Genomic DNA, 26,034 nt, shown 5'->3' on the forward strand with positions numbered 1-26,034 from the left:
CATGCCCACATTCATAGTTTACAAAAATCCAATATCCATTCATGAGATATTCCTCCCCGGAATACTCGTCCATAATCATACTCATTTCATCTATACCATATTCCATCATCTTTCATTTTCAAACTTCAAATCCAATCAATTCGAACAAAAATCCATTAGGATGACAAATACCGAACGTACACCTTCAACCCCGAACGAGATCGAACACTTGGAACGAGACCAAGAGGTCTCTAGTCCTAAAACAGATTAAGACCGAGATGGTTACTATCGTGGTTGAGAAAGAAACCGAGTACAATAATATTTCACAAGAACGAATAGAAACGAATGTTATTTACAAAGTGAGCAAATTTAATGAACTAACTCTTGAGAGTTCAAATCGAACACCAAAAAGCCTAGGCCGAGTACTAAGACTCTAGGCTGAAACCAATGGAGACCGACACTACAAGACATTCAAAGGATAGTACTTAAAAGAATCATATGAAGAAACCAAACGCTATAAATACTTAGCTTATTTATGAGTTTATCATCAAGAAAACCGAATGCCAGTCTAAAACTGAGCACGGTAGAGGTTGGATTCTATGGAGTTTGGACGAACACTCTTATTATCAATATAGATTACGGAAAGTAAAAAGAATGCTTGGTGTAAGACCTAGCACTTATTTAGTACAAGTACTTGGTGTAAGACCGAGAACTACTTAATACGAGCACTTGGTATAAGACCGAACACTATTTAATGCATAAAATAAAGACTTGATAAATATACGATATCAATTAAATGTTCAAGAACGAACGGACATACTGATACATATAGATAAACTAGAATTTATATCAGAATGCCAAGGAAAGAATATCCTTGGTTGAACGCCTATACACCAATTTTACCAGAAGAAGACGCTCGGTCCTCAACGAAATTCCCTCCAAATGACAGAGTTCAGTTTTAAACGAGTCCCCGAGAAAACCGAACGGTCAAAGACCATTCAGTAACGAACATACATTATCATAGGGAATTTTATACTTAGAATTATTTATCTCGATTCATTTCTCAACATCTATCTTCATAATTTCATACATTCAAAACATAACAACAATCATATTTCATATTAATTCAGCAACTCATCGAACGTACATGCAATACAAGCAAACATACAATTAAATTATATAAGCTTCCCTTACCTTTGAGCGTGACCGAACGTTCACAGAGACAAAATACGGTTCTCACTACTACAAGTCCTTCTACCCTCAATGCTCAACAATTCTCCAAAACTAAATCAAGTAAAACCAAAACAATATAAGAACTACTCATTTTAGAAGAGTAATCAACACATGAAACCAGAACTTGGTTTGCATGTCCAAAACCGATCGGCTCAAACTGAAGCTCTTGACACCGGAGGAGTAGAAACGGTGCCTGAATGGTGATCGAAGGAATCAAAGGTGAGAATTTCTTAGAGAAAAGTAAGAGCTTTTTAGAGAGAAGGAGGAGAGAATGGAATTTTCAGAAATCTGGGGAAGAAGGGTGCATGCAGAGAGTGGCATGAAATGTTGAAACTTAGAGTTTTTCTTCCAACGTCAAAACCGAACGGCCACTCAGCTGCTCACACCTGCCTTCCACCATCTAAGTGTCGAGCCCCCTTCTTGACACGTGAAATCCACTAAAACGAACCTTGAGTGGATTTTTAATGGTTCTGACAATAATCATATAGATATAATAATAGTACAATTATTTTAAAAAACTATAATAATAAATATATCTACCGATAAAAATAACAATTAGAAGACTAATAAGAAAACTTCATCACATCATTGTCTTCTATCGAAGATGCTACAATACATATCACTCACTCATCTGCTCACACCATTAAATTGATCATCGCAAAAAAAAATAATATAGACACAAGAAAACACCTAAGAAACAACAGGGTAAGCTACGAACATAGAAATATTATCATACATCACTCATTCATAAAAAAAATGATATCACATACAACGACTCATACTAGACTTAATTATCCAAATAAAGCATTGATGTGAAATCTCGGAGATCTTGCACTTGTGATGACTTCTATCACTTTGTAGAGTCATTGCTAATGAGTTTGATATACAAGGTTAATTCGTTAACATTTTTTGTCAAGGTAAAACCCTTAGACTAGGGTCTCTTACACCTCTCACCACATACCCAATTCTACTTCACCTAAGCTTGAATGATTATTAGAGCAACAAGATAACATCCAACGTCTCGACTCTCATGTCAATGCATACACTAATGAAACACCACCATAGAGATCCATGGAATTACACCAAATACATTTACAATACTCAACCCCATTATAATATCATACATGATTAAATACCATGATACTCTTAAACATACATAAAGTACATTATATTCTATCTCAAACAGACATGGAATAAGATATTTCAAACATGAACACTAGCTCTCAAAAGTGACGCCCAACACTAGGCTTTTCGTATAAGGTGATGCTCAACGGAAGTCTTAGCGTTCAGTGTCAAACCTTTCACAAAAGGTGGTGCTCAATGCCATTCTTCTCACAAAAAATTCTCCCTCAGTAACACCCTCATGTTGCTTAGAATTTAAGAACAAAAGTGCTCCACACTTGTAGTGAAAGATGAAACTCAACGATATCCTACTACTACTTAGTGCTAAAAAATTCACATTTTACTATGCTCAACGATACAAAAATGTGCTCAACGATTTGGAGCTAAAATGCTCCCAAACTTGTACAATAAATTGGCACTCAACGCTAACCTACCATCGCTCATCGCTGTATCAAACATCAACAAAAAAAGTTGTGTTTTAGGGAAAAAGGAACTTATTCAAATGATTAAATTAGTATGTCAAGGCACATACCAATTGGCTCAAATGATTAGATCCTAAGTTCCTCAATCAATACAAATTCAATCAAGATAAACAATATAATAAACATCCAACACAAACCAAATTCAGCAGATCAAACATCTTCATACCACTCCATCATACAAAAAAAAATTTCATGATATCTATAACTTAAAAGCAAGTACAATTAGCTTCCCTTACATGAATGACAAATGAACTTGCACAAAAGAAATCCAAACCCCTTTCAATCTCACAAGATGTCTTATCTACACCTAGAAATAACACAAACAAGATCAATACACACAATTATGATCACTAATAAGCAGAGACTTATATATGACTAAACAGATGAGTGTAAATGAAAGAAGGCTCACATGCAATGGATAATAAAAAAAACTAAGAAAAATGATTAAAACTCAACTTACACAAATGAAGAAACTAATTGATCCAAATTGAAGAGCTCATCGCGAGGATCAATCATAAGGTCTTAGTTCTTCAATGAGACAAGCAGAGAGAAAGAACTCTTAGAAAAATGTCAAAAGATTTTAAAAATGCAGTTTTTAGAGAAATAATGTCAGACCTTGAAAAAACGCACCCAAACCTCTCATGTCAGAATCATTAAAAACGCACCCAAAACCCCTCTGCGCGGAAGCCAGGTGTCAAGAAACGAGGATCCGAAAATCAGATAGTGGAATGCAGGTGTCAGCAGGAGAGCGGACGTTCGTTTGAAACAAAATTGATTTTTCTGAAATCCGCGTCACTCTCTCTGCATGCACTCTTTTTCTCCAAAACTCTGATCTTCATTTCTCCTCCTTCTCTCTAAACAACTCTCCCTTCTCTCTACCAAAACTCACCCTTTCCTTTTTCCGATCACCGTTCAGGCACCGTAGGAGCACTCCCGGTGACCCAAGCTTCGATTTAAGCCGAACAGTTCCGGATTCTGAAACTGGTAAGTTTCTCGTCCCTAGCTGTTCGTTCTTATGAACATGCAAACCAAGCTCTGGTTGCATGCGGTCACCTTGTCTGAACCAATCTTGGTTTTCTGTAACTTGTTTTAGTTTGAAGAGTTTGGTTGAGCGTTGAGGGTAGAAGAAATCGTATTTCCGCGAACTGAGTTTTAGTCTGAAGGACGTTCGTTCACAATAGAGGTAAGGGAAGCTTATCTAATTTAATTGTATGTTGTTTGTACGTTCGTTGATAATGAATGCATGTTGCTGAGTCGTTGAATGTATATAAAGTGGGAATGCTGATATGCTTGTTTACATGGAACATGATTATTTACGATGATATAAATGGTATGAAAATTGATTACAATATGAATTTATAAAGTTATGAAATTATGTATTAAGACATGAGTTGAAGATAAATGAGATCTGAATATGAAATTTTTACTATGATAAAGTACGTTCGTTACTGAACGGTCATTGACCGTTCGGTTTTTCTGGTGAACATAGTTAAAATGGGATTCTTTCATTTGGAGAGAATCCTAGTGTAGGACGAGCGCCCTTGTGTGGTAATACTATGATTGAGCGTTCGACCAAGCATAGTTGGGCCTGAGTCTACTGTGATAAACTCAAAATATATATATATATATATATATATATATATATATATATATATATATATATATATATATATGTAATGGTATATTATTGTTGTTCGTAAACACCACTTCAATAATATCTTAATATATCTATCAAGCCTTTTATTAGAAGTTTATTAGTGCTCAGTCTTACACCTAATGCTCATACTGAGTAGTGCTCGGTCTTATACCAAGCGCTCGTACTCGTTTTTAATTTATCAATCTTGATGAAACAGCGTTTGTCCAATTTCAGTAGAATCTCTTTTACCGTGTTCGGTCATTGACTGACATTAGGTTTCTGTATTGGAATTATTCCAAATATGGTTCTTTAACGTCTTGACGTGTCTGTATTCGTTGGATCCAACCTAAAGCCTCCATACTTGATTTATAATTTGAGTGTTGGTTTGAACTCCCGAGAGTCAGTTCATTTAAATGATTCACGATGTAAATAACGGTCGTCATATATTATATAATTGTACCCGGCTCATTCACTAAATCTAATAGTAACCCTTTCGGTCTTATTCTACTATGGAATGGAAGATTTCTTGGCCTCGTTCCTATCGTTCGTCCTCGTTCTGAAGAGGGCTGAACGTTCGGTAATTGATGTTCTTAGAATTTGTGATAAAGATAACACCAAAATGAAGAATTATAAAAGATGAAAAGTATATGAGATGAAGGAAAAGTTGGGGATTTTGAACGAGCGTTCCAGGGAGGAACGACTCTTGGATGAATATTGAAATGGTAAAGTATGAATGTGGTAATGCTTAGCTGGCTGTTCATCCTGATGTTCCGTGAGTACTCGTCCTCACGTAGAGGAGGGTAGGTCATGCGTGGGAACGGCAGGAGGTCCTAGTCCTTAGGGGTACTTGATGCACAAATTTATGATCACCAAAATATGATGTCACAAACTTGTTTAACAATCGGCAAGTATGACCGAATCGTTTCAAGTAATAAACTCGGTAAGACCAAGTATCGTTCTCCCAAAGGACTCACGACCTAGTTTAGTTATGTGATTTGTTGATAGCTAAGACTTAAGAACGAAATAATTGGATTTTACTATGCAAAAGACGAAAATAAACATGTATGCATGAGGTTGATCAATGGCTAAAACAAAAGACAGTCACTTTCAATGAAATATATTGATGAATATGTTGTTGGGGGTCAATTTCATCTTATCCACTCTCATATATTTTAGGAATTCAACATTCAAGTCATCATTGTTAATGCCACTCTCTAAATTACCTTTCAAGAAGGCTTCTCCCTAATTACGAGTTCATACGATTCCTAGCATTCCTAATAATTAGTTTATTTAGCGCAGGAGCTTAAGGCAACCAATATACTATTGGGAGAAATTCTCCGGATCTAGACTTCCCCGAACGTTCCCGTATCGACAAAATCAACAATCATGCATTGAATGAGTTAAACAAAGCAAGCCTTGAGCAAAGAGGAAAAACCCTAACTAATGATGAAAGAAAGCATAAGTCTTAGATTCAGATGCAAGCACAAATTCCATATATGAGAGCTTCAAAAGATTACATTGATTCCCCAACAACATACAAGGTTTAGTTCACCATATTCATGGTGAAACTAGAATAATAATGAAAGAATGGAAGAGATAGAAAAACCCGAGAAAGAGAAGAGGAGAGCTGTCACCATCTCCCAATCTACCCCCAAGGGGTGAAAAGTGTGTTTGTGCTTCCTCCCAGCCAAAGATACAAACCCTAGAAAACCTTAAAGCTTACATACTATTCGTAAATTACAGAAAATTAGGCCCAAGCCCAAAAATAGTGCCGCTCAGCGGTAAGTGCGTGAGTCGTTTCTTCCCCTCAACGGCCATTTTGCCCCTCAGCGGTCCTCCCGTGAACTCCTGAGTGCCGCTCAGCGGTAAACTGCCGCTGAGCGGCAGTTGCGGCTTCTCCTTTTGCACTTTTTGATGTCTTTTCTGATTCCATCTCTCTCTTTCTTCACTTCTTTCACTAAATTCACCTTAAAACCTGCACAAAAACACTGAAATCAAGCATAAACCTGTCCAGCTCTCTTATTTCTGAAAATATGAAGAAAAGCATGATTTCAAGCTAGTTTCTAAGTATAAAGGTTGCTTTTAGTATCAATTTTAAGCATGAAAATAGCAGTTTTTCAACTGTTATCACAACCCCAAACTTAGAACTTTGCTTGTCCTCAAGCAAACAAGATGTAACTCAATCTTCAACCAATTCATATGATGGTTCACTCATTCAAAAATCTTCTTTTCAAGATAAGTAAAAACTTTAATCAAACTTATGACCAAGATTTCAATCAAGATATGCACATGCTTTAGTGTTCACAAAGTCATTTAAATTCCAACAAATGCTATTTTTTCATGAATGATCAATCAATTACGCATGGATGTTCATGTGTTCATGGAATATATCCTCACTAGGTAAAGTGTTTCACTCACGCACAAGTGTATAAGAGGTAATCACTCATTCACTCTACTATCACAATGTCACATGAATCAACTTTGCCTTTCATTTTACCATAATAAAAAACATTCACAAGCATGCATCATCACAAGGACTTTTCAATGGCTTATAATGTGACTGGGCTAACAAGAAAATTGGTTTTTCTGGATCACAAAATCCTTGAGTTAAGAGAATCATAATCAACACAATTATTCTTATTTTTCTCAACTTGCCTTTTGCATTTGCATTGAGCTTTGCTTCTTTTTTTTTTCTTTTCTTTTCTTTTTCTTTGCATATTCTTACTTTTTAGCTCTTAGCTCAATGCTTTTCCTTTTTCATGTTTTTCCCAATAACCCCAAACTTAAACATTTAACAATACCACACAAGATCTTCTACTTAACTCAAGGTAAAGATTTTCAATCAAGGATTTTTCAATTTATGTTCAAGGCTAAGGGTTCAAAGGATAGAACACAAAGTGTTCTCTTTTAGTAGGCTAACTTTATGAATTTGGCCAATAAAAAGGGTTCCAACAAACGGCCTTGATCACATGATGCAAAACAAACAATTGATTCAATCATAGAAAACCTGGGCAAAGTCATTCATGCTTTCAAAGTAATAACATTCAAACAGTAAAGACTCTGGAGCTCAAAACCTCACATATAAGCTCATTCACATTTGACATACACATCCTGCTTAATCTCACAATCACAATCATAATATCTTGCATTTGTTCACAAAGCTTGTGAATCACCTGTATAAGCATTTAATGTGCACATCATCTCAACATCAATCAATCAATAAGCATCATCAAGCATTACTTATCAAACAATCACAGTTAATAGCAAACCATCATAACAAACTAGGTGTCCAATAGAGTACATCAAACCCTAATCTAAAAACAAAAAAAAAACAAATAAGTTCAGAAAACTTAAACCAACAAAAGCATAAGCATATGATAGCATTCCTCAGTAAATGCTATCTCAGCTCCTCATCAGTCTGAGCTGTCCTCTGTATCTTCCTCCTCCTCCTCATCTTCATCATCTTCAAATGCATCATCATCATCAGCTTCATCTTCTTCCATCTCTCTAACTGAAGCTTCAACTGCTTCAGCTCCTCCTCCATGCACTGGTTCCTCTGGCCAAGCTACCACATTATGGAATTCATCCATAGTCCACCTGTGAGCTGGAGGTGTATCATACATCCCCACAATCATCTCAGCAGTGGCCACCTGCCCTTTGTGAATGGACTGCAACTGAGCACCTATAAGAGACATATACATGTCCCTCATCTGGAATGGTTCTGCTTCATGTGTCTCAGCAGATGTCTGGCTCTGTGCTGGCCCTCTCTCTCTACGAGCATGGCGTGGTGGAACTGGCTGAGCTGCTTCCTCACCTCCACAGTACTGTCTGTAATAAGCCTCATCAATAACTTTTCTTGGCCTCTCAAATGGTGGAGCAGAAGTGTCCACCCCAGCTATCTTGCAAAGGTGAGTGATCAAGGAGGGATGTCCTAGTGGTGCTTTGTTGTTTGAGGTATTGGTGCACACACTAATCTCATCAGCTATCACCTGCCCAATATTAACATTTAAGCTTCTGATAGCACAGTAGATGAATAGTGCCCTGCTGAGAGTAATATCTGACACATGTGAACATGGCTGAATGTTGGCATGAGAAAACGCCATCCAATACTTTGCAAGACGAGTCAAATCCGTCCTCCTAATATTAACCACTGAGCCAGATCGATTCCTTTGGAAGTGTCCTCCAGGTATGCATAGTACTCTCTCCACATCTTCATAATCAGCACCTTCCTCCATGCAAAGAGCAAACTGGCACTGCTCACTAGCCCACACAGTGTCCAGGAAGTTATTGATAGAATCAGGATCATACCTGATAGCATGGCCTCTAACATAGCCCAAATAATTTTCAGCTGGATAATCACCAATCTTCTTTGCATTGGTGTAGAATTCCTTTACCACAGCTGTGTTGGCAGGTGCAGGATAGGTGGCTAGCTTTCCCCAGTCATTCCCTAACACTTGCTCTCCAAATTGAGGAGCAAAGTTAGGTATCATTCCAACTTTTCTTTCCATCAGAAGTCTCCTGTCCTGAACCACCCTAAAGTGCTTCTCATGTTTCCTAGAGAGGAACCTGCTAGAGTGGGGTTGCTCTGGTTCCTTTTCCTTTCTCTTGGTTGCCATTGTTTTCAATCTCTTTCCTGAAGAGGATGCCATTCCTGCATTCAAACACAAATACAAAACCACAGAACATGATGTTAATCATTAGTAAAACACAGAACACAACTCCTTTAGAAGCTAAACCACCGTTGAGGGCCAGAATTTCCCCTTAGCGCCACCAGTGCCATAGTCCAAAACGCAAAAATTCAAGAAAACTCAGGTCTGGCAGAGTGCCGCTCAACGACAGTTTACCCTTGAGCGGTAACTCTGCAGAGTTTTGAAAAATCTCTCTTAAAGCTGTCCTAACTCCACCCAAATGCAATTTTCAGTTTTCCAGTTCATAATCATGCAGTTTAATCGGTTCAAACATCAAATATATCATCAAATCATGCATAGAAATCAAAACCCCTAAATAATCAGCTTTGACAATCACATTCAAAATCAAAAACCCTAGAATGAACAAAATGCATTTTACTTACTTGGGTGGAGATACTAGATGCAATGAGAATGTTTCCAATCTAAGATACTCTCTTCCAACCCCAAACTTGAATGGAACACTAGTGAGCAAGTGAGTGGAAGAGAAATTTTCAAGAGGAAAGAATGAAAAGATGTGGAAAACCTTGGAAAAGGTATGTGGGAGTGTTTGTGCAGAGAAGAGCCTGGAAAGAAAACCTAAAGCGCAGCTTGGGGTATAAAAATACCCTAATGGGCTCGGGTTCCGTTGAGGGGAACTAAAGCCCATTCTGCGAGAGTACCGCTCAGCGGTAAGTTGCCGCTCAGCGACACTTTCGTGAAGTGCTCTTCTCCTTCTTTTCTTAACCTACGTGCCTCCTAGACATACCCCTCACTGGTTCCCTGCAATTCAATGTTCAGATTACTTATGCAAACCCTATTATGCAACTAAAACGAAACAAACAGAAATATTCAATCAACTGGGTTGCCTCCCAAGTAGCGCTTGTTTAACGTCACGAGCCTGACCCAAAATCCACCAACACCCTTCAGTAGATGTTACAAACTTACCAGCATCCATCAGTAGGTGCAAAATTTTCTCACCAACACCCATCAGTAGGTGCTACAATTTAGCATCCTTCAGTAGATGCTACATCCAACTAGCATCCTTCAGTAGATGCTATGTTCCGCAAAATATTTACACAATAATGTTCAACAGATTTAAAAATTACAAACCAAAGTAAAATTTAGAAGTTCTAAAATCAACTGGGTTGCCTCCCAGCAAGCGCTCTTTTAACGTCATTAGCTTGACCCAGTAAAGCTCAAGTTCTTTCTTCATAGTTGATGTTGTTATCCCACCAACTCCTCAGCTGTTTCCTGTGAACTGTTTTGATTCTTCTAAGACGTGGAGATTCTATCTCTATCATCTCCTTCTCTTTAAAGCCCTTCACAACCCACAACTTGTTCTTGATTCTTACAGGTGCACCAAGTTGGGGTCTTCTTTTCTCCCAATCACCAGGAATTTCTCCTCCTCTTCCAATCTTTTCTTCCTTGTGTACCGATAACAGTTGAAAAACTGTTATTTTCATGCTTAAAATTGATACTAAAAGCAACCTTTATACTTAGAAACTAGCTTGAAATCATGCTTTTCTTCATATTTTCAGAAATAAGAGAGCTGGAAAGGTTTATGCTTGATTTCAGCGTTTTTGTGCAGGTTTTAAGGTGAATTTGGTGAAAGAAGTGAAGAAGGAGAGAGATGAAATCAGAAAAGACATCAAAAAGTGCAAAAGGAGAAGCCGAAGTCACCGCTCAGCGGCAGTTTACCGCTGAGCGGCAATCAGGAGCTTACGGGAGATCTGCTGGAGGGGCAAAATGGCCGCTGAGGGGAAGAAACGACTCACGCACTTACCGCTGAGCGGCACTTTTATGGGCTTGGACCTAATTTTCTGTAATTTACGAATAATATATAAGCTTTAGGGTTTCCTAGGGTTAGGTATCTTTGGCAGAAACGAAGCAAACACTCTCTCTTCCACCCCTTTGAAGGAGGATCTTGGATGCTCAGGCTACCTCTTCACCTTTCTAGGGTTTTATCCTTCATTCTTTCATTATTGTTCATCTAGGTTCACCATGAATATGGTGAACTAAACCTTGTATGTTTGTTGGGGAATCAATGTAATCTTTTGAAGCTCTCATATATGGAATTTGTGCTTGCATCTTAATCTAAGATTTATGCTTTCTTTCATCATTAGTTAGGGTTTTTCCTCTTTGCTTAATGCTTGCTTTGTTTAACTCATTCAATGCATGATTATTGATTTTGTCGATACGGGAACGTACGGGGAAGTCTAGATCCGGGGAATCTCTCCCAATATTATATTGGTTGTCGTTAAGCTCCTGCACTTGATGAACTAATTATTAGGAATGCTAGGAATTGTATGAACTCGTAATTAGGGAGAAGCCTTCTTGAAAGGTACTTTAGAGAGTGGCATTAACAATGATGATTTGAATGTTGAATTCCTAAAATATATGAGAGTGGATAAGATGAAATTGACCCCCAACAACATATTCATATATATATTTCATTGAAAGTGCTTGTCTTTTGCTTTTGCCATTGATCAAAACTCATGCATACATGTTTATTTTCTGTCTTGCATATTAAACTCCAAATATTTCGTTCTTAAGTCTTAGCTAATCAACAAATCACATAACTAAACTAGGCCGTAAGTCCTTTGGGAGAACGATACTTGGTCTTACCGAGTTTATTACTTGAAACGATTCAGTCATACTTGCCGATTGTTCAACAAGTTTGTGACATCATATTTTGGTGATCATAAATTTGTCCATCATGTACCTGAAACAACAAACAATGGTTACCTGCAACCTTGAGATTTTCATCTTTACGGCTAGTCATGGGTGCATCTTGAAATGCAGCTTTATAACTAGCTTCTTCCTCCTGTGTTTGCGTCTCATCTTGAAAGACGTCTACAACCACTCTCTCCTCCCTGTCCTGGAGCACCACTATACCTTCATTTACATCAATGATAGCTCTGGCCGTTTTCATAAACGGTCTTCCAAGTATGATACGTATCTTCTCTGTCTCCATCTTCATCACCACAAAGTCTGCCAAGAACTGAAGTTTGCCAACACAAACTATAATGTCCTCTGCAATCCCACATGGCTCCTTTGAAGATCCACCGACCATTACTAGATTAACCTTTACAGGTTTCACATTAACATTGCCGATTTGCTCCAGTAAAGAGTAAGGTATCAAGTTAACACTTGAACCTAAATCAAGGAGAGCTTTCTTCACCCTTTTCTTCCCTATGGTACAAGGGATAGAAAAACTGCCTGGGTCTGTTGCTTTAGGAGGGAATGACTCTTTTTTAACAGTTATACACTCCTTTGCCTCATCATCTCTACGTCTTTTCTTTGTAGAGATGTTTTCATCAGATTTCGTGTAAACTGTGATTTGTTGCAGAATCTGTTCCCAAGGTGCTTCATTATCCACCATTTTGAATAATTCTGTGAAGTCCAGTTGTTTCCCTTGATGGATTGGAAAAGGAAAAGTGCTTTTGCTCTCTATTTCTCTTCTCTCTTCTATATCTAACTCAACTATCTCATCATCAACACTCTCTACCACTTTGCACTCTTCTCTGGGGTTAACCTCAGTATTAGCCCCAAAATTTCTATTTGGCCTTTCTTCCACCTGTTTGGTGATCTACCCCATCTGAGTCTCCAAATTTTTAATAGCAGCTTCAGTGCTCTTCTGTGTAGACTCAGTCTTCTGTATGAAATTGTTGAGAGTTTCCTCCATCCTCATGGACCTTTCATTAAGCATAGATAACTGTTGCCATAAGGTGGGTTGCTGCTGCTGCTTATTATATTGACCAGCTTGCCTAGTTTGCCCTTGACCAATGCTTGGGTGTGGTTTCCACCCTTGATTGTAGTTCCCTTGACGATATTGATTGGTCATGTAGTTTACATCCTCTACGGCTTCTACTGGAAAGGCACATTGACCATTGATATGGTCGCCTCCACATAATTCGCACAACTGGGTTTGTACCTGTGCAGCAATTCTCAACTCTTTGGGTAATTGTGCAAGAGTTTTAGTCAGAGTCTCCAGCTGTTGAGTTGGAATTTTGTTTTCAGCTAGCAAGGCATCCTGTGTTTGTAATTGGGGAACTCCTTTTTGCATAGGAGCTCCTCTCTCACTGTGCAGCTCATTATTACTAGTAGCCATGTTTTCTATAATCTCTGTTGCTTCCTCTGGAGTTTTCCATTTAATATTGCCTCCTGCTGAGGCATCCAACATCATCTTGGTTTGTGAACCAAGCCCTCCAAGGAAAGTTAAGACTACTTCCTGTTCTTCAAAACCATGCGTGGGTGTTTTTCTTAGCAAGCTTTTGTATCTATCCCATGCATGCCCCAGTGATTCTTCCATGCCTTGCCTAAATGAAGAAATCTCTTGCTTGCCTTTTGTCACCTTTGATTGTGGAAATTATTTGTTTAAAAACTTTGTTACCACTGCTTCCCACTCTGTGAAACTTCCTTCTGGAAAGAATTCAACCAAAGTTTAGCATTGCCTCCCAATGAGAAAGGAAACAAGCTAAGTTTGATCGCTTCATATGGCACCCCATTAATCTTCACTGTATTGCAAATCTCATTGAATGTAGTGAGGTGCTCATATGGGCTTTCATGAGATAACCCATTGAATTGGTTGCTTTTCACCAGTTGGATCAGTGCTGGTTTGACCTCCATATTAGCTGCATTGACTCTAGGTCTAGCTATACTGTTAAAGTGTTGAGGTCCAGCTATATTGGTGTAATCAGCAAGAGTTCTTCTGACGTTGTTGTTCTCCATATTTTCTGTGCTATGAACAGAACCTTGTGGTGATGATTGTAGCAGAGTTTCCGGAGGAGGGAAAAGTTCTCTAGATGTTCGGATTCTTCTCCTCCGTCTACTCTCGTCTAGACCTTCAAGAAGAGGTTCTGTTGTTTTCTTGCTCCTAGTTCGAATTGCCTCCTGCATACACAAGAACACAAAACCCTAGAATATTTGGTTAGCACAAAAAGATATAGGAGAAGATAAAAGATTCAGAAGATAAAATAAAATAAAATCTAATCAAATCAAATAAAATAAAATAAGATAAGATAAGATAAAATAAAATAAAATAAAATAAAAACCGAAAAGATAAAAATAGAAAATAAAAACAAAAATTCAAAATTAAAGTCAAAGATAATCAATAATCACACAAATTAACTAGTTCAACCACGAGTCCCCGGCAACGGCACCAAAAACTTGATGCATAAATTTATGATTACCAAAATATGATGTCACAAACTTGTTTAACAATCGGCAAGTATGACCGAATCGTTTCAAGTAATAAACTCGGTAAGACCAAGTATCGTTCTCCCAAAGGACTCACGGCCTAGTTTAGTTATGTGATTTGTTGATTAGCTAAGACTTAAGAACGAAATAATTGGATTTTACTATGCAAAAGACGAAAATAAACATGTATGCATGAGGTTGATCAATGGCTAAAACAAAAGACAGTCACTTTCAATGAAATATATTGATGAATATGTTGTTGGGGGTCAATTTCATCTTATCCACTCTCATATATTTTAGGAATTCAACATTCAAGTCATCATTGTTAATGCCACTCTCTAAATTACCTTTCAAGAAGGCTTCTCCCTAATTACGAGTTCATACGATTCCTAGCATTCCTAATAATTAGTTTATTTAGCGTAGGAGCTTAAGGCAACCAATATACTATTGGGAGAAATTCCCCGGATCTAGACTTCCCCGTACGTTCCCGTATCGACAAAATCAATAATCATGCCTTGAATGAGTTAAACAAAGCAAGCCTTGAGCAAAGAGGAAAAACCCTAACTAATGATGAAAGAAAGCATAAGTCTTAGATTAAGATGCAAGCACAAATTCCATATATGAGAGCTTCAAAAGATTACATTGATTCCCCAACAACATACAAGGTTTAGTTCACCATATTCATGGTGAAACTAGAATAATAATGAAAGAATGGAAGAGATAGATAAACCCGAGAAAGAGAAGAGGAGAGCTGTCACCATCTCCCAATCTACCCCCAAGGGGTGAAAAGTGTGTTTGTGCTTTGTCCCAGCCAAAGATACAAATCCTAGGAAACCCTAAAGCTTATATACTATTCGTAAATTACAGAAAATTAGGCCCAAGCCCAAAAATAGTGCCGCTCAGCGGTAAACTACCGCTCAACGGTAAGTGCGTGAGTCGTTTCTTCCCCTCAGCGGCCATTTTGCCCCTAAGTGGTCCTCCCGTGAACTCCTGAGTGCAGCTCAGCGGTAAACTGCCGCTGAGCGGCAGTTGCGGCTTCTCCTTTTGCACTTTTTGATGTCTTTTCTGATTCCATCTCTCTCCTTCTTCACTTCTTTCACTAAATTCACCTTAAAACCTGCACAAAAACACTGAAATCAAGCATAAACCTGTCCAGCTCTCTTATTTTTGAAAATATGAAGAAAAGCATGATTTCAAGCTAGTTTCTAAGTATAAAGGTTGCTTTTAGTATCAATTTTAAGCATGAAAATAACAGTTTTTCAACTGTTATCAGTACTTTGGACAGATAGGACTAACCTCGGGTGGCAGCTGATGAGAGTATTCCAATTACTACATCACCCGGGTGCACGAACGTCGTAGCTACACAAATTTCATACAGTCCGGACAGTCAGTCTAGTATTAGGAATTGTATGTTACGTATGTTGAATTTGCCTTATGCGTTTGATTGTTTGAAGTGTATGTTTATACTTGAATTAAATTACATAAGCTTACCCTGTGTTTTATTGTGTTGTCTCGTTTTGTACGTTCGTCTTGTCGTTACAATGATCATCCGTGTGGATGTGAGCAGAAGGTGACGCACTGTTGGAAGATGCGCTGGAAGAAGAAAATTTGATAGAAGTGGAAGTGAAGACCGAACAGTAGGAACGTTCGGCTAGTAGTTTGGTTATTGGGTAAGGTGGTCGTTCGGTCACCTTATCCTCTCGTTTTGTATGACCGTTCGGTGTTGGTTTTGTAAATCGTTCGGTCAAATATTACTTATCTTGTACTTAGGGATGGCAACGGATCGGGTCGGGCACGGATAGTGCCTACCCGCAACCCGACCCGACAAAAAAAAATCCACCCGCTACCCGACCCGTTACCCGCATGGATATCCGCTTAAAAAATATCCGCGGATATTTTAAAACCCGCGGATATCCGTGGATACCCGTGGATACCCCACAAATATTTAAAAAAATATATTTTTATAAAATATTATAATAAAATTTAAATAAAATTACAAAAAATATATAAAATATAATATATATTAAATTAAATATAAATTAAAATTTAATTTTAATTATATTTAACTTTATAAAATATAAATTAATGTTAATTTTAATTAAATTTAACTTAATAAAATATAAATTAAATTTTTATTTTTATTTTTTGCGGGTAGCGGATATCCGCGGGTACGGATAGTATAATACCCGCACCCGACCCGTTTATAAGCGGGTATTAAAAAATCCGCAACCCGCAACTCGCGGGTAGTAAATATCCGCGGGTACCAACTATCCGTCACGGATTTTATCTGCGGATATCCGCGGGCGCGGATTTTTTTGCCATCCCTACTTGTACTGTTAAGTTGTAGTTCTATGTAAGGTCGTTCGGCCATAACCGTACGCTCTTTTTACTGTTAAGACTGATCTGAGTTATTGTTAATAGTAATTATTCTACTATATGGTTCATCGCTATATTTTTGGGATGTTACAAATAACATGTTTTAAAATAACGAAATTAATTGATAACAAAACTATTTATATTAAGAAAACTTGATATTAAAATAATTAAGACTTACTATTTTTAAACTACTATTGTTTCTAAAATTTACAAATTTGTTAGTTTGTATACCCTAAATCTAAATTGATAAAAAATGAAAAAATATTTAAGTTAATATTTTCTTGATTCTTAATAATACAGAACTAATAATAGTCAAACTTAATATAATGCATAGAAGACGCACATTATATTTCTGTTAACATATTATTTTAATATTTAATTTAGTTCACCATGTATGATTTGGTCACTCTCAAGTAATTATGGCATTATATTTCTGTTAACATATTATTCTAATATTTAATTTAGTTCACCATGTATGATTTGGTCACTCTCAAGTAATTATGGATATGATGTTTACATTATGTGATGATTTTGCTACATTTATAATATAATAACTCTGATGGGACTGTCAACTACGTGAATATATGATCTATTTTGTTGTCTTGCAATTTAATAATATAATGTTAATTATAATTATTAATCATTTATCCAATTTTCTTATTTTTGGTTTATTTCCTTTTTTATAGTATTTCTGGTGAAGATTACTTTTCATCAATTCGTTATTATTAAAGTAATATATAAAATTTTCTATTATACTTATATATTTGTTTTCTGTTCAATTTTTATGATTTTCTATTATACTTATATAATCATTGAAACAAAATTTAAGTCCGATTATAATCCAAATCAGAAATGAGTATTACGTTTTGTTATGGTGTTATAGCCTTTTGCGCATAAAAAAAATTTATTTATTATTTTTTCTTTTTTATATAACCTTCTAAAATATAATTTAAAAATATATTAAATATAAATATATATAAATATAAACTTTAATATAACGGTTTAAAAATATTTTTAAATCTAACTCAATCTTATAAAACCAATTTATAAGATGAAATTTAAAATATTAGCAAATAACAAACAAAATATTTAATATATTTTTTAATATAAACTTTAATATAACGGTTTAAATTTTTTTTAAACCTAACTCAATCTTATAAAACTAATTTATAAAGTGAGATTTAAAATATTAACAAGTAACAAACAAAATTTTAATCATCATTAAATAATACTCTTGAATATATATATATATATATATATATATATATATATATATATATTTGTATATATAATATATGTAATATTTCAAAAAATATAGTATAATACTATATAAAAGAGTCATCACAGATATGGTACAACAGTTATTAACTATCATATAAAGTAAAAACTTACAGTCATCCAAAATAACTATAAACTTTAAACTTTATATACATAATTCTAAACTAAAACTATTTACAAATACTGCTCTGAAGAAACTACACCGCAACATCGCCCCCATCAAGAGCCTGCGTCAGAGACATCTCATCTCCCTTTGCTCACAGCCACAATATGATCATAACGAAGAGAAAAAAAAGAAAACATACAACACAAACACATATAGAAGGGTAAGGTAGAAGAAAACAAATAATGATATATGAATACATATTAGACATTCTTGTAAGATACACACACAACACATAAAACCAAACTAAACTTTATATATGACCACCCCATGAGTTGACCATCCGGATTAGTATAAATATTTAGCTATGCTAGTTCGTGCACTTGTTCTAGTGAAACAACTAGCCCACCCCAAGCTACCACACAAGGTAAAGCCCCTAGGCTAGAACCCCATGCTATTCTCACGACATGCCTCACCCTTCTCTACTTGAGAATAGGTGACCATTAGAATGTCAGGATGAACTCCAAGACTAAGCTTCCCATATTCATACTTACAAGCTTTGAAACCACCATTGAGAAATTTCTCCTTGGAATTCTCTTCAACACCATTTGAAACCATGATTGAAACTATATACTTCTACTTTGATACTCATATAAACTCATACACAATCATACATCATCCACAATTGAATTAATACATACTTGAAACGAACCAAAATAAAGAAGAAAAGAGTTGAGCAAATACACTCGCTTAGAGCATACACTCGTTGAGCGACCAAAGAGTTCTCTCGCACAACGACATAACTCGCTAGGCGAATTTCCTAGACAGTGGTCCATACCTTCTAAGCACTCACTCAACGACACAACTCGCTAGGTGATAACGGTTGATTTCACCGTTATCTGTGATGCAATTTTGATAGTAAATGAACCCTTTTTGACTTTGAAGCTTGCTTAAAGTCTTGCTTTTAGTTAAATTGTGTGAATAAGAGAATTGAGGTTATACTTAATGATTTTTATCACTAATCCCCTTTATTTTGTAGGATATTGGTATGTTTTAGAAGAAGAGCAAAAGTATCAAGGAAGTGGAACTCAAGAGGGACAACAAAAGCACCCACTACAAGAAAGAATTGAATTACATAACGTATATACGAATATATCCGTATATAATGGTTTTAGAAGAGCTAAACAAAATATCCTGCATATAGCAGTTCCCCTGAAAATGCACAATTCATACAAGCAGACCTGAACATTATACTAAACATTCACAATTCATATAAGCAGACCTGAACATTATACATTGCACATTGACATATAAAACCAATAAGCATTTCACATACACTTAATCCACAAAGGAAACATTGTACATGAATACATAAATATTGTTTACATCAATATAAGTGCAAGATGATTAGGTAAGTTCTTAAGTTGGTTCTGGTTCTAAATAAGTTCAACAATAATGAAAATAAGTTCTATAAAATGCCTAATAATGCATATAATTCATAACAGTTGAAAAACTGTTATTTTTATACTTAAAATTGACCTTAAAGACAACCTTTATGACTTAGAAATTAGCTTGGAATCATGCTTTTGTTTATGTTTTTGAAATAAGAGAGTTGGATGGGTTTTGCTTGGTTTTCCTTGTTTTTGCAGGTTTTAAGATGAATTGGATGAAAGAAGTGAAGTAGGAAGAAGTTGGAATCAGAAAAGGAAGTGAAAAGTGCACAAAAAGAGAAGACACGAGTACCGCTCAACGGAAATTACTGCTGAGTGGTGTTCTAGAGGTCCCGTAGTCACCGCTGAGGGGCAAAAATGTAGCTGAGCGTCAAATAGAAGAACACGCACTTATCGCTGAGCAGTATTTACCGCTGAGCGCCATTTTTATGGGCCTTGGGCCACTTTTCTGTAATTTTTAGAATAATATATAAGGTTTTAGTCGACCTAGGTCAGTCATCTTTGGCTGGAACGAAGCAAAATACACTTTCTTCACCCCTTGAAGGAGGATTTTGGATGCTCAAGCTCCACTCTTCAAATTCTAGGGTTCTATCTTTCATTCTTTCATTGTTTTTCATCTAGTTTCACCATGACTATGGTGAACTAAACCTTCATTGTTGTTGGGGAACCATTGTAATCCTTTGAAACTCTCGTGTATTGAATTTGTTCTTTAATTTATATGCTTTCTTTCATTAATTGTAGGGTTTTTCTTCTATACTCTATGCATGCTTTGTTTAACTCATTCAATTGCATGATCATTGATATTATTTGTATGGACACATATAGATATATCTAGACATGAAGAAATTCTCCCAATAGTAGTATTGCCTAGACATAGGGATATGATGGTTGGTTGCCTTTAAGCTTCTGTGCGAATGTAATGCATGAATAATTGCTAGGGAGACAAGACATTGTAAACTAGTGATTAGGAGTAGGCTTTCCTCACCAAGACATTGGGTTTAAGGTAATTTAGAAAGTGTCATTAGCATTAATGAAGAAAGATGAATTCTTGAATACATGAGAGTGAATAGGATGAAGTGGTAAACCCCAACAACATAATCATTCATTATTTTATATTAATCACCTTTGCACAATTCCTTCTGTTACCATAAAATGACATTTCTCCCAATTAAGCACAAGATTCATTTGAACACATCTCTTGAGGACAATATCAAGATTAGCCAAACACCTTTGGAAGGAATCTCCAAATACTGAAAAATCATCCATGAAGACTTCAATACACTTTTCTATGAGATCCACAAAAATTGCCTGCATACACCTTTTAAACGTAGCTGGAGCATTACATAACCCAAATGGCATCTTTCTGTAAGCAAATACACCAAATGGACATGTGAATCCTGTCTTCTCTTGGTCTTTTGGATCTACCACAATTTGATTGTATCCAGAATATCCATCTAGAAAGCAATAAAAAGCCTGACCTACCAATCTTTCCAGCATCTGATCCATAAAAGGAAGGGGAAAATGATCCTTCCTAGTGGCCTTATTTAACTTCCTATAATCAATGCACACCAGCCATCCAGTAACAGTCCTAGTAGGAATAAGCTCATTCTTCTCATTATAGATAACTATCATCCCACCTTTCTTTGGCACTACCTATACTGAACTCACCTATTCACTTTCAGAGATTGAATATATAATACCAGCTTCCAAAAGCTTCAATACTTCTTTTCTGACCACCTCCTTCATCACTGGATTTAACCTTCTCTGTGGTTGAGCACTTGGTCTATAGTCATCCTCCATAAATATTTTATGCATGTAGTAAGTTGGACTTATACCTTTGAGATCCGAGATTGACCACCCAATAGCTTCTTTGTTGGCTTTCAATATTTCTACCAACTTTTCTTCTTCTTTAGAAAGCAAAGAATTACTAATGATGACTGGCTTCGTTCCATCTTCTTCTAAGAAAACTTACTTCAAATGTGATGGTAACATCTTTAACTCCAACTTCTTTTCTTTGACTTCTTCTTTGGTATCAATCATCTCACAATTAGCCTCCTCCACTGGGATTTCCTTCAATGTCTCCAAATTCGTCATACACTCATCAATTAATTTTTCTTCCTCTTCATTCAAGTCTTCACAGGCATCAATAAGAGTTTTTTTCTCACGAAGAAGAACAACATACCTTCTCTTCCACTATACAAACTTCATCAAGCATATCAAATTGGAAACATGCTTTATCATCTTTAGGGTGTGTCATGGCTTTGAATACATCAAAATTCACTTCTTCATCTTAAACTCTTACTTTAAGCTTGCCATTCTCCACATCAATTAAAACTCTAGCAGTCTTCATAAATGGTCTCCCCAGGATGAGAGGCACATCTCCATTCTCCTCCATCTCCATTATGACAAAATCCACTAGCAATACAAATTTGTCTACCTTTACCAGCACATCTTCAACCACCCCGTACAAATATTTAAGAGACCTATCTGCCAATTGGAGTGCCATTCTAGTAGGTTTGAGTTCCAAACGTGAAATTCTTTTGAACATAGCGAGCGACATTAAATTAATGCTAGCTCCCAAATCAATCAATGCTCTTCCAACTTCCAACTCTCCTATGGTACACGGAATGGTGAAGCTTCTTGGATCTTTAAACTTAGGAGGTAATAATTTTTGTATGATTCAACTACAATTACCTTTCACTTCAATGGTCTCCTTTTCAATGTATTTTTGTGTCTTCGTGAAGAGCTCCTTCAAAAACTTTGCATACGAAGGCATTTGTTGCAATGCTTCAGAGAAAGGTATGGTAATCTCGAGTTTTTTAAAAATCTCCATTAACCGCTCAAGCTGTTTTTCTTTCTTTTTCCTTAAATAAGTCTTTGGATAAGGAAGTGGTTTTTCAAAATCTTTCTCTTTTTTTCTCTCATCTACCTCTTCTTTCCTTTTTTCTCCCTCAATTCTCTCTTTTCGCTCACTTGCTTCTTCCTTACTCACATTTTCTTTCTCTTTTCTCTTTATTTTTCTCTCATCTAACACCTTGCTACTTCTAGTAACAATGATTTTACACTCTTCCCTCAGACTACTTTTTGCATTCCTCTCACAACCCTCCATCTTGTTGACCAATTGCCCAATGTGCATCTTCATGCTTTTAAACACAACCTTTATATTCTTACAATAAGATATGCTCATTTTCATGAATTGCTGGAAGGTTTCCTCAAGCTTTGTGATCTTCTCAATTGGAGTAGGTTGTTGCTGCAATTGTTTCTGCTACCACTGAACCATTGAAACATTATATATCTCTTGTGGTAATAGAGAAAGTTTCTTTGTCACTTCTTCCAACTGTTGAGTGATAATTTTATTTTGTGCAAGCAAGGCATCTTGAGATTGCAATTGTAAGACTTCCTTTTGTTGAGGTGGAGCTCCTCTTTCACTATGCATCTTGTTGTCATTAGTAGCCATGTTGTCTATCAATTCAAAAGCTTCCTCTGGAGTTTTACACTTGATATTACCTCCAGCTAAGGTACTAGGATCAACTTGATTTGTGAACGAAGACCTCCAAGGAAAAGAATAACTATTGTTGCTTCATCGAAGCCATGAGTGTGCGTCTTTCTCAACAAACTCTTGTATCTATCCCATGCTTGACCTAGCGTTTCCTCCATACCTTGCCTGAAAGAGGAAATTTCTTGCTTCCCTTTGTTGATCTTGGACTGTGGGAAGTACTTGTTCAGAAACTTTGAAACCACAACTTCCCATTCAGTAAAGCTATCCTTCGGGAAAGAATTCAACCATAGCTTAGCATTGCCTCCCAATGAGAAAGGAAACAAACTTAGCTTTATAGCTTCATCCGGTATACCATTGATCTTTATAGTGTTGCGAATCTCGTTGAATGTAGTCAGATGCTCATATGGACTTTCATGAGACAGTCCATTAAATTGGTTGCTCTTCACCCATTGTATCAACGCCGGTTTCACCTCCATGTTTGTAGTATTGACCCTCGGCCTAACAATGTTGTTAAAGTGATGATGGCCAACAACAGTGGTGTAATCCGCCACAGTGCGTCTGCCATTATTTTCTCCAGCCATCTCTTCAGTACTCTGTTAGGATCTTTGTGGTGAGGGTTGTAAAAGTGTCTCTGGAGAAGGAAATAATTCTCTAGATGTTCGAATTCTCCTTCTCCTTCTACTCTTGTCCTATCCTTCAAGAAGAGGTTCCGTTGTTTTCTTGCTTCTATTTTGGATTATACCCTACATACCAAGAAAACAAACCCTAAAAAGCACTTTTAAAAAAACAAAACAAAACAAAAATAATAAAAAAAAATCAAGTCAAAACTAGTCAACAATCACATGAATAGAATAGTTAAACCACGAGTCCCCGACAACGGCGCCAAAAACTTGTTAACACTTCGGCAAGTGTACCGAATCATATCAAGTAATAATAATTGGTAAGACCAAGTATCGTTTCCCTAGAGACTCACGGCCTAAACATTCATATGGTTTCTTGATTAATTAAAACTTGTAAACGAAATCATTATGTTTATATTGCGGAAAATAAATATGAATGCAAGTGTTGATCAATTGGATTGAAAGATGCAAAGGTGATTGATGACAAATTTATGAACACCGAAAAATAGCGCCACAAACTTGTTTAACAATCGTCAAGTGTGACCGAATCGTATCAAGTAATAAAACAAGGTAAGACCAAGTATCGTTTTCCCAAAGGACTCACGGCCTAGTTTAACTATATGATTTGTTGATTATTTAAGACTTAAGAACAAATTGATTGTAGGTTTAAATGCAAGAGACAGTAATTAAATATGTATGCATGAATTTGATCAATGGAGAAAAACAAAATACAAACACTTCAATGAATTAAATGGATGAGTATGTTGTTGGGGTTATCAATTTCATCTTATCCACTCTCATATATTTTTAGGAATTCATCATTCTTATCATCAATGCTAATGCCCCTCTCTAAATCACCTTGCAAGAAGGCCTATCCTTAATTACGAGTTCATACAATTCCTAGCATTCCTAGTAATTAGTTCTGAAGTGCAGGAGCTTAAAGGCAACCAATATGCTATTGGGAGAAATTCTCCGGATCTAGATTTCCCCGTACGTTCCCGTATCGACAAAATCAATAATCATGGCAATGAATGAGTTAAACAAAGCAAGCAATAAGCAAAGAGGAAAAACCCTAACTAAAGATGACAGAAAGCATATATCTTAATATAAGACGTTAAAACACAAATTCCATATATGAGAGTTTCACAAGACTACATTGATTCCCTAACAACAATACAAGATTTAGTTCACCATATTCATGGTGAAACTAGATGAACAATAATGAATGAAAGAAAGATAGAACCCTAGAACGAGGAGAAGGTAGCCTGAGCATCCAGGATCTTCCTTCAAGGGGTGGAAAAGAGAGTGTTTTCTTCGTCTCTGCCAAAGATACAAACCCTAGGACGTCCTAAAGCTTATATACTATTCTAAAATTACAGAAAATTAGGCCCAAGCCCAAAATAGTGTCGCTCAGCGGTAAACTACCGCTCAGCGGTAAGTGCGTGAGTTGTTTTTCTCCCCTCAGCGGCCTTTTCACCCCTCAACGGAGCCAACTTGGGTTTCTTGAGTGCCGCTCAGCGGTAAACTGCCGCTGAGCGGCAGTTGCGGCTTCTCCTTTTGCACTTTTTTATGTCTTTTCTGATTCCATCTCTATCCTTCTTCACTTCTTTCACCAAATTCACCTTAAAACCTGCATAAAACACTGAAATCAAGCGTAAACCTGTCCAGCTCTCTTATTTCTAAAAATATACCCAAAAGCATGATTTCAAGCTAGTTTCTAAGTGTTAAAGGTTGCTTTTAGTATCAATTTTAAGCATGAAAATAACAGTTTTTCAACTGTTATCACAACCCCAAACTTAGAACTTTGCTTGTCCTCAAGCAAACAAGATGTAACTCAATCTTCTACCAATCCTTATAATGGTTCACTCATTCAAAAATCTTCTTTTCAAGATAAGTAAAAACTTCAATCAAACTCATGACAAAGATTTCAATCAAGACGTGCACATGCTTTGGTGTTCACAAAGTCACTTAATATCCAACAAATGCTATTTTTCATGAATGATCAATCAACTAAGCATGGATGTTCATGTGCTCAATGAATATTTCCTCAATGTCACATGAATTGTCTTTGCCTTTCATTTAACCACAATCAAATAAATTCACAAGCATGCATCATCACAAGGACTTTTCAATGGCTTATAATGTGGCTGGGCTAACAAGAAAATTGGTTTTTCTGGATCTCAAAACCCTTGAGTTAAGAGAATCATATCAACACAATCATTCTTATTTATTCCCAACTTTCTTTTGCATTGAGCTTTGCTTTTTCTTTTCTTTTCTTTTCTTTCTCTTTCTCGTTTTCTATTCACATACTTAATTATTAGCTCTTAGCTCAATGCTTTCAATTTCCCTTTCTATTTTCTATTCACATACTTAATTATTAGCTCATGGC

At 36.4% G+C, this 26,034-nt stretch overlaps 1 protein-coding gene across 1 annotated transcript in view; it reads right to left on the reverse strand.

Annotated features, from left to right (window-relative positions):
- The window catches only part of LOC148190992 (uncharacterized), a 37,537-nt gene extending 14,036 nt beyond the window's left edge, over window positions 1-23,501 (reverse strand). The window contains exons 1-2 of the mRNA XM_088101240.1: window positions 23,186-23,501; window positions 12,973-13,433 (exon numbers count right to left, since the gene is read on the reverse strand). Of these exons, the coding sequence (XP_087957366.1) occupies window positions 12,973-13,433; window positions 23,186-23,501 (777 nt within the window). The remainder of the gene's footprint in view (window positions 1-12,972; window positions 13,434-23,185) is intronic.
- Between the last annotated feature and the right edge of the window lie 2,533 nt (window positions 23,502-26,034).

Source organism: Vigna umbellata, chromosome 11 (assembly GCF_029865625.1).
Source record: "Vigna umbellata cultivar VRB3 chromosome 11, Vumbellata_1.0, whole genome shotgun sequence".
Lineage (NCBI taxonomy): Eukaryota > Viridiplantae > Streptophyta > Magnoliopsida > Fabales > Fabaceae > Vigna > Vigna umbellata.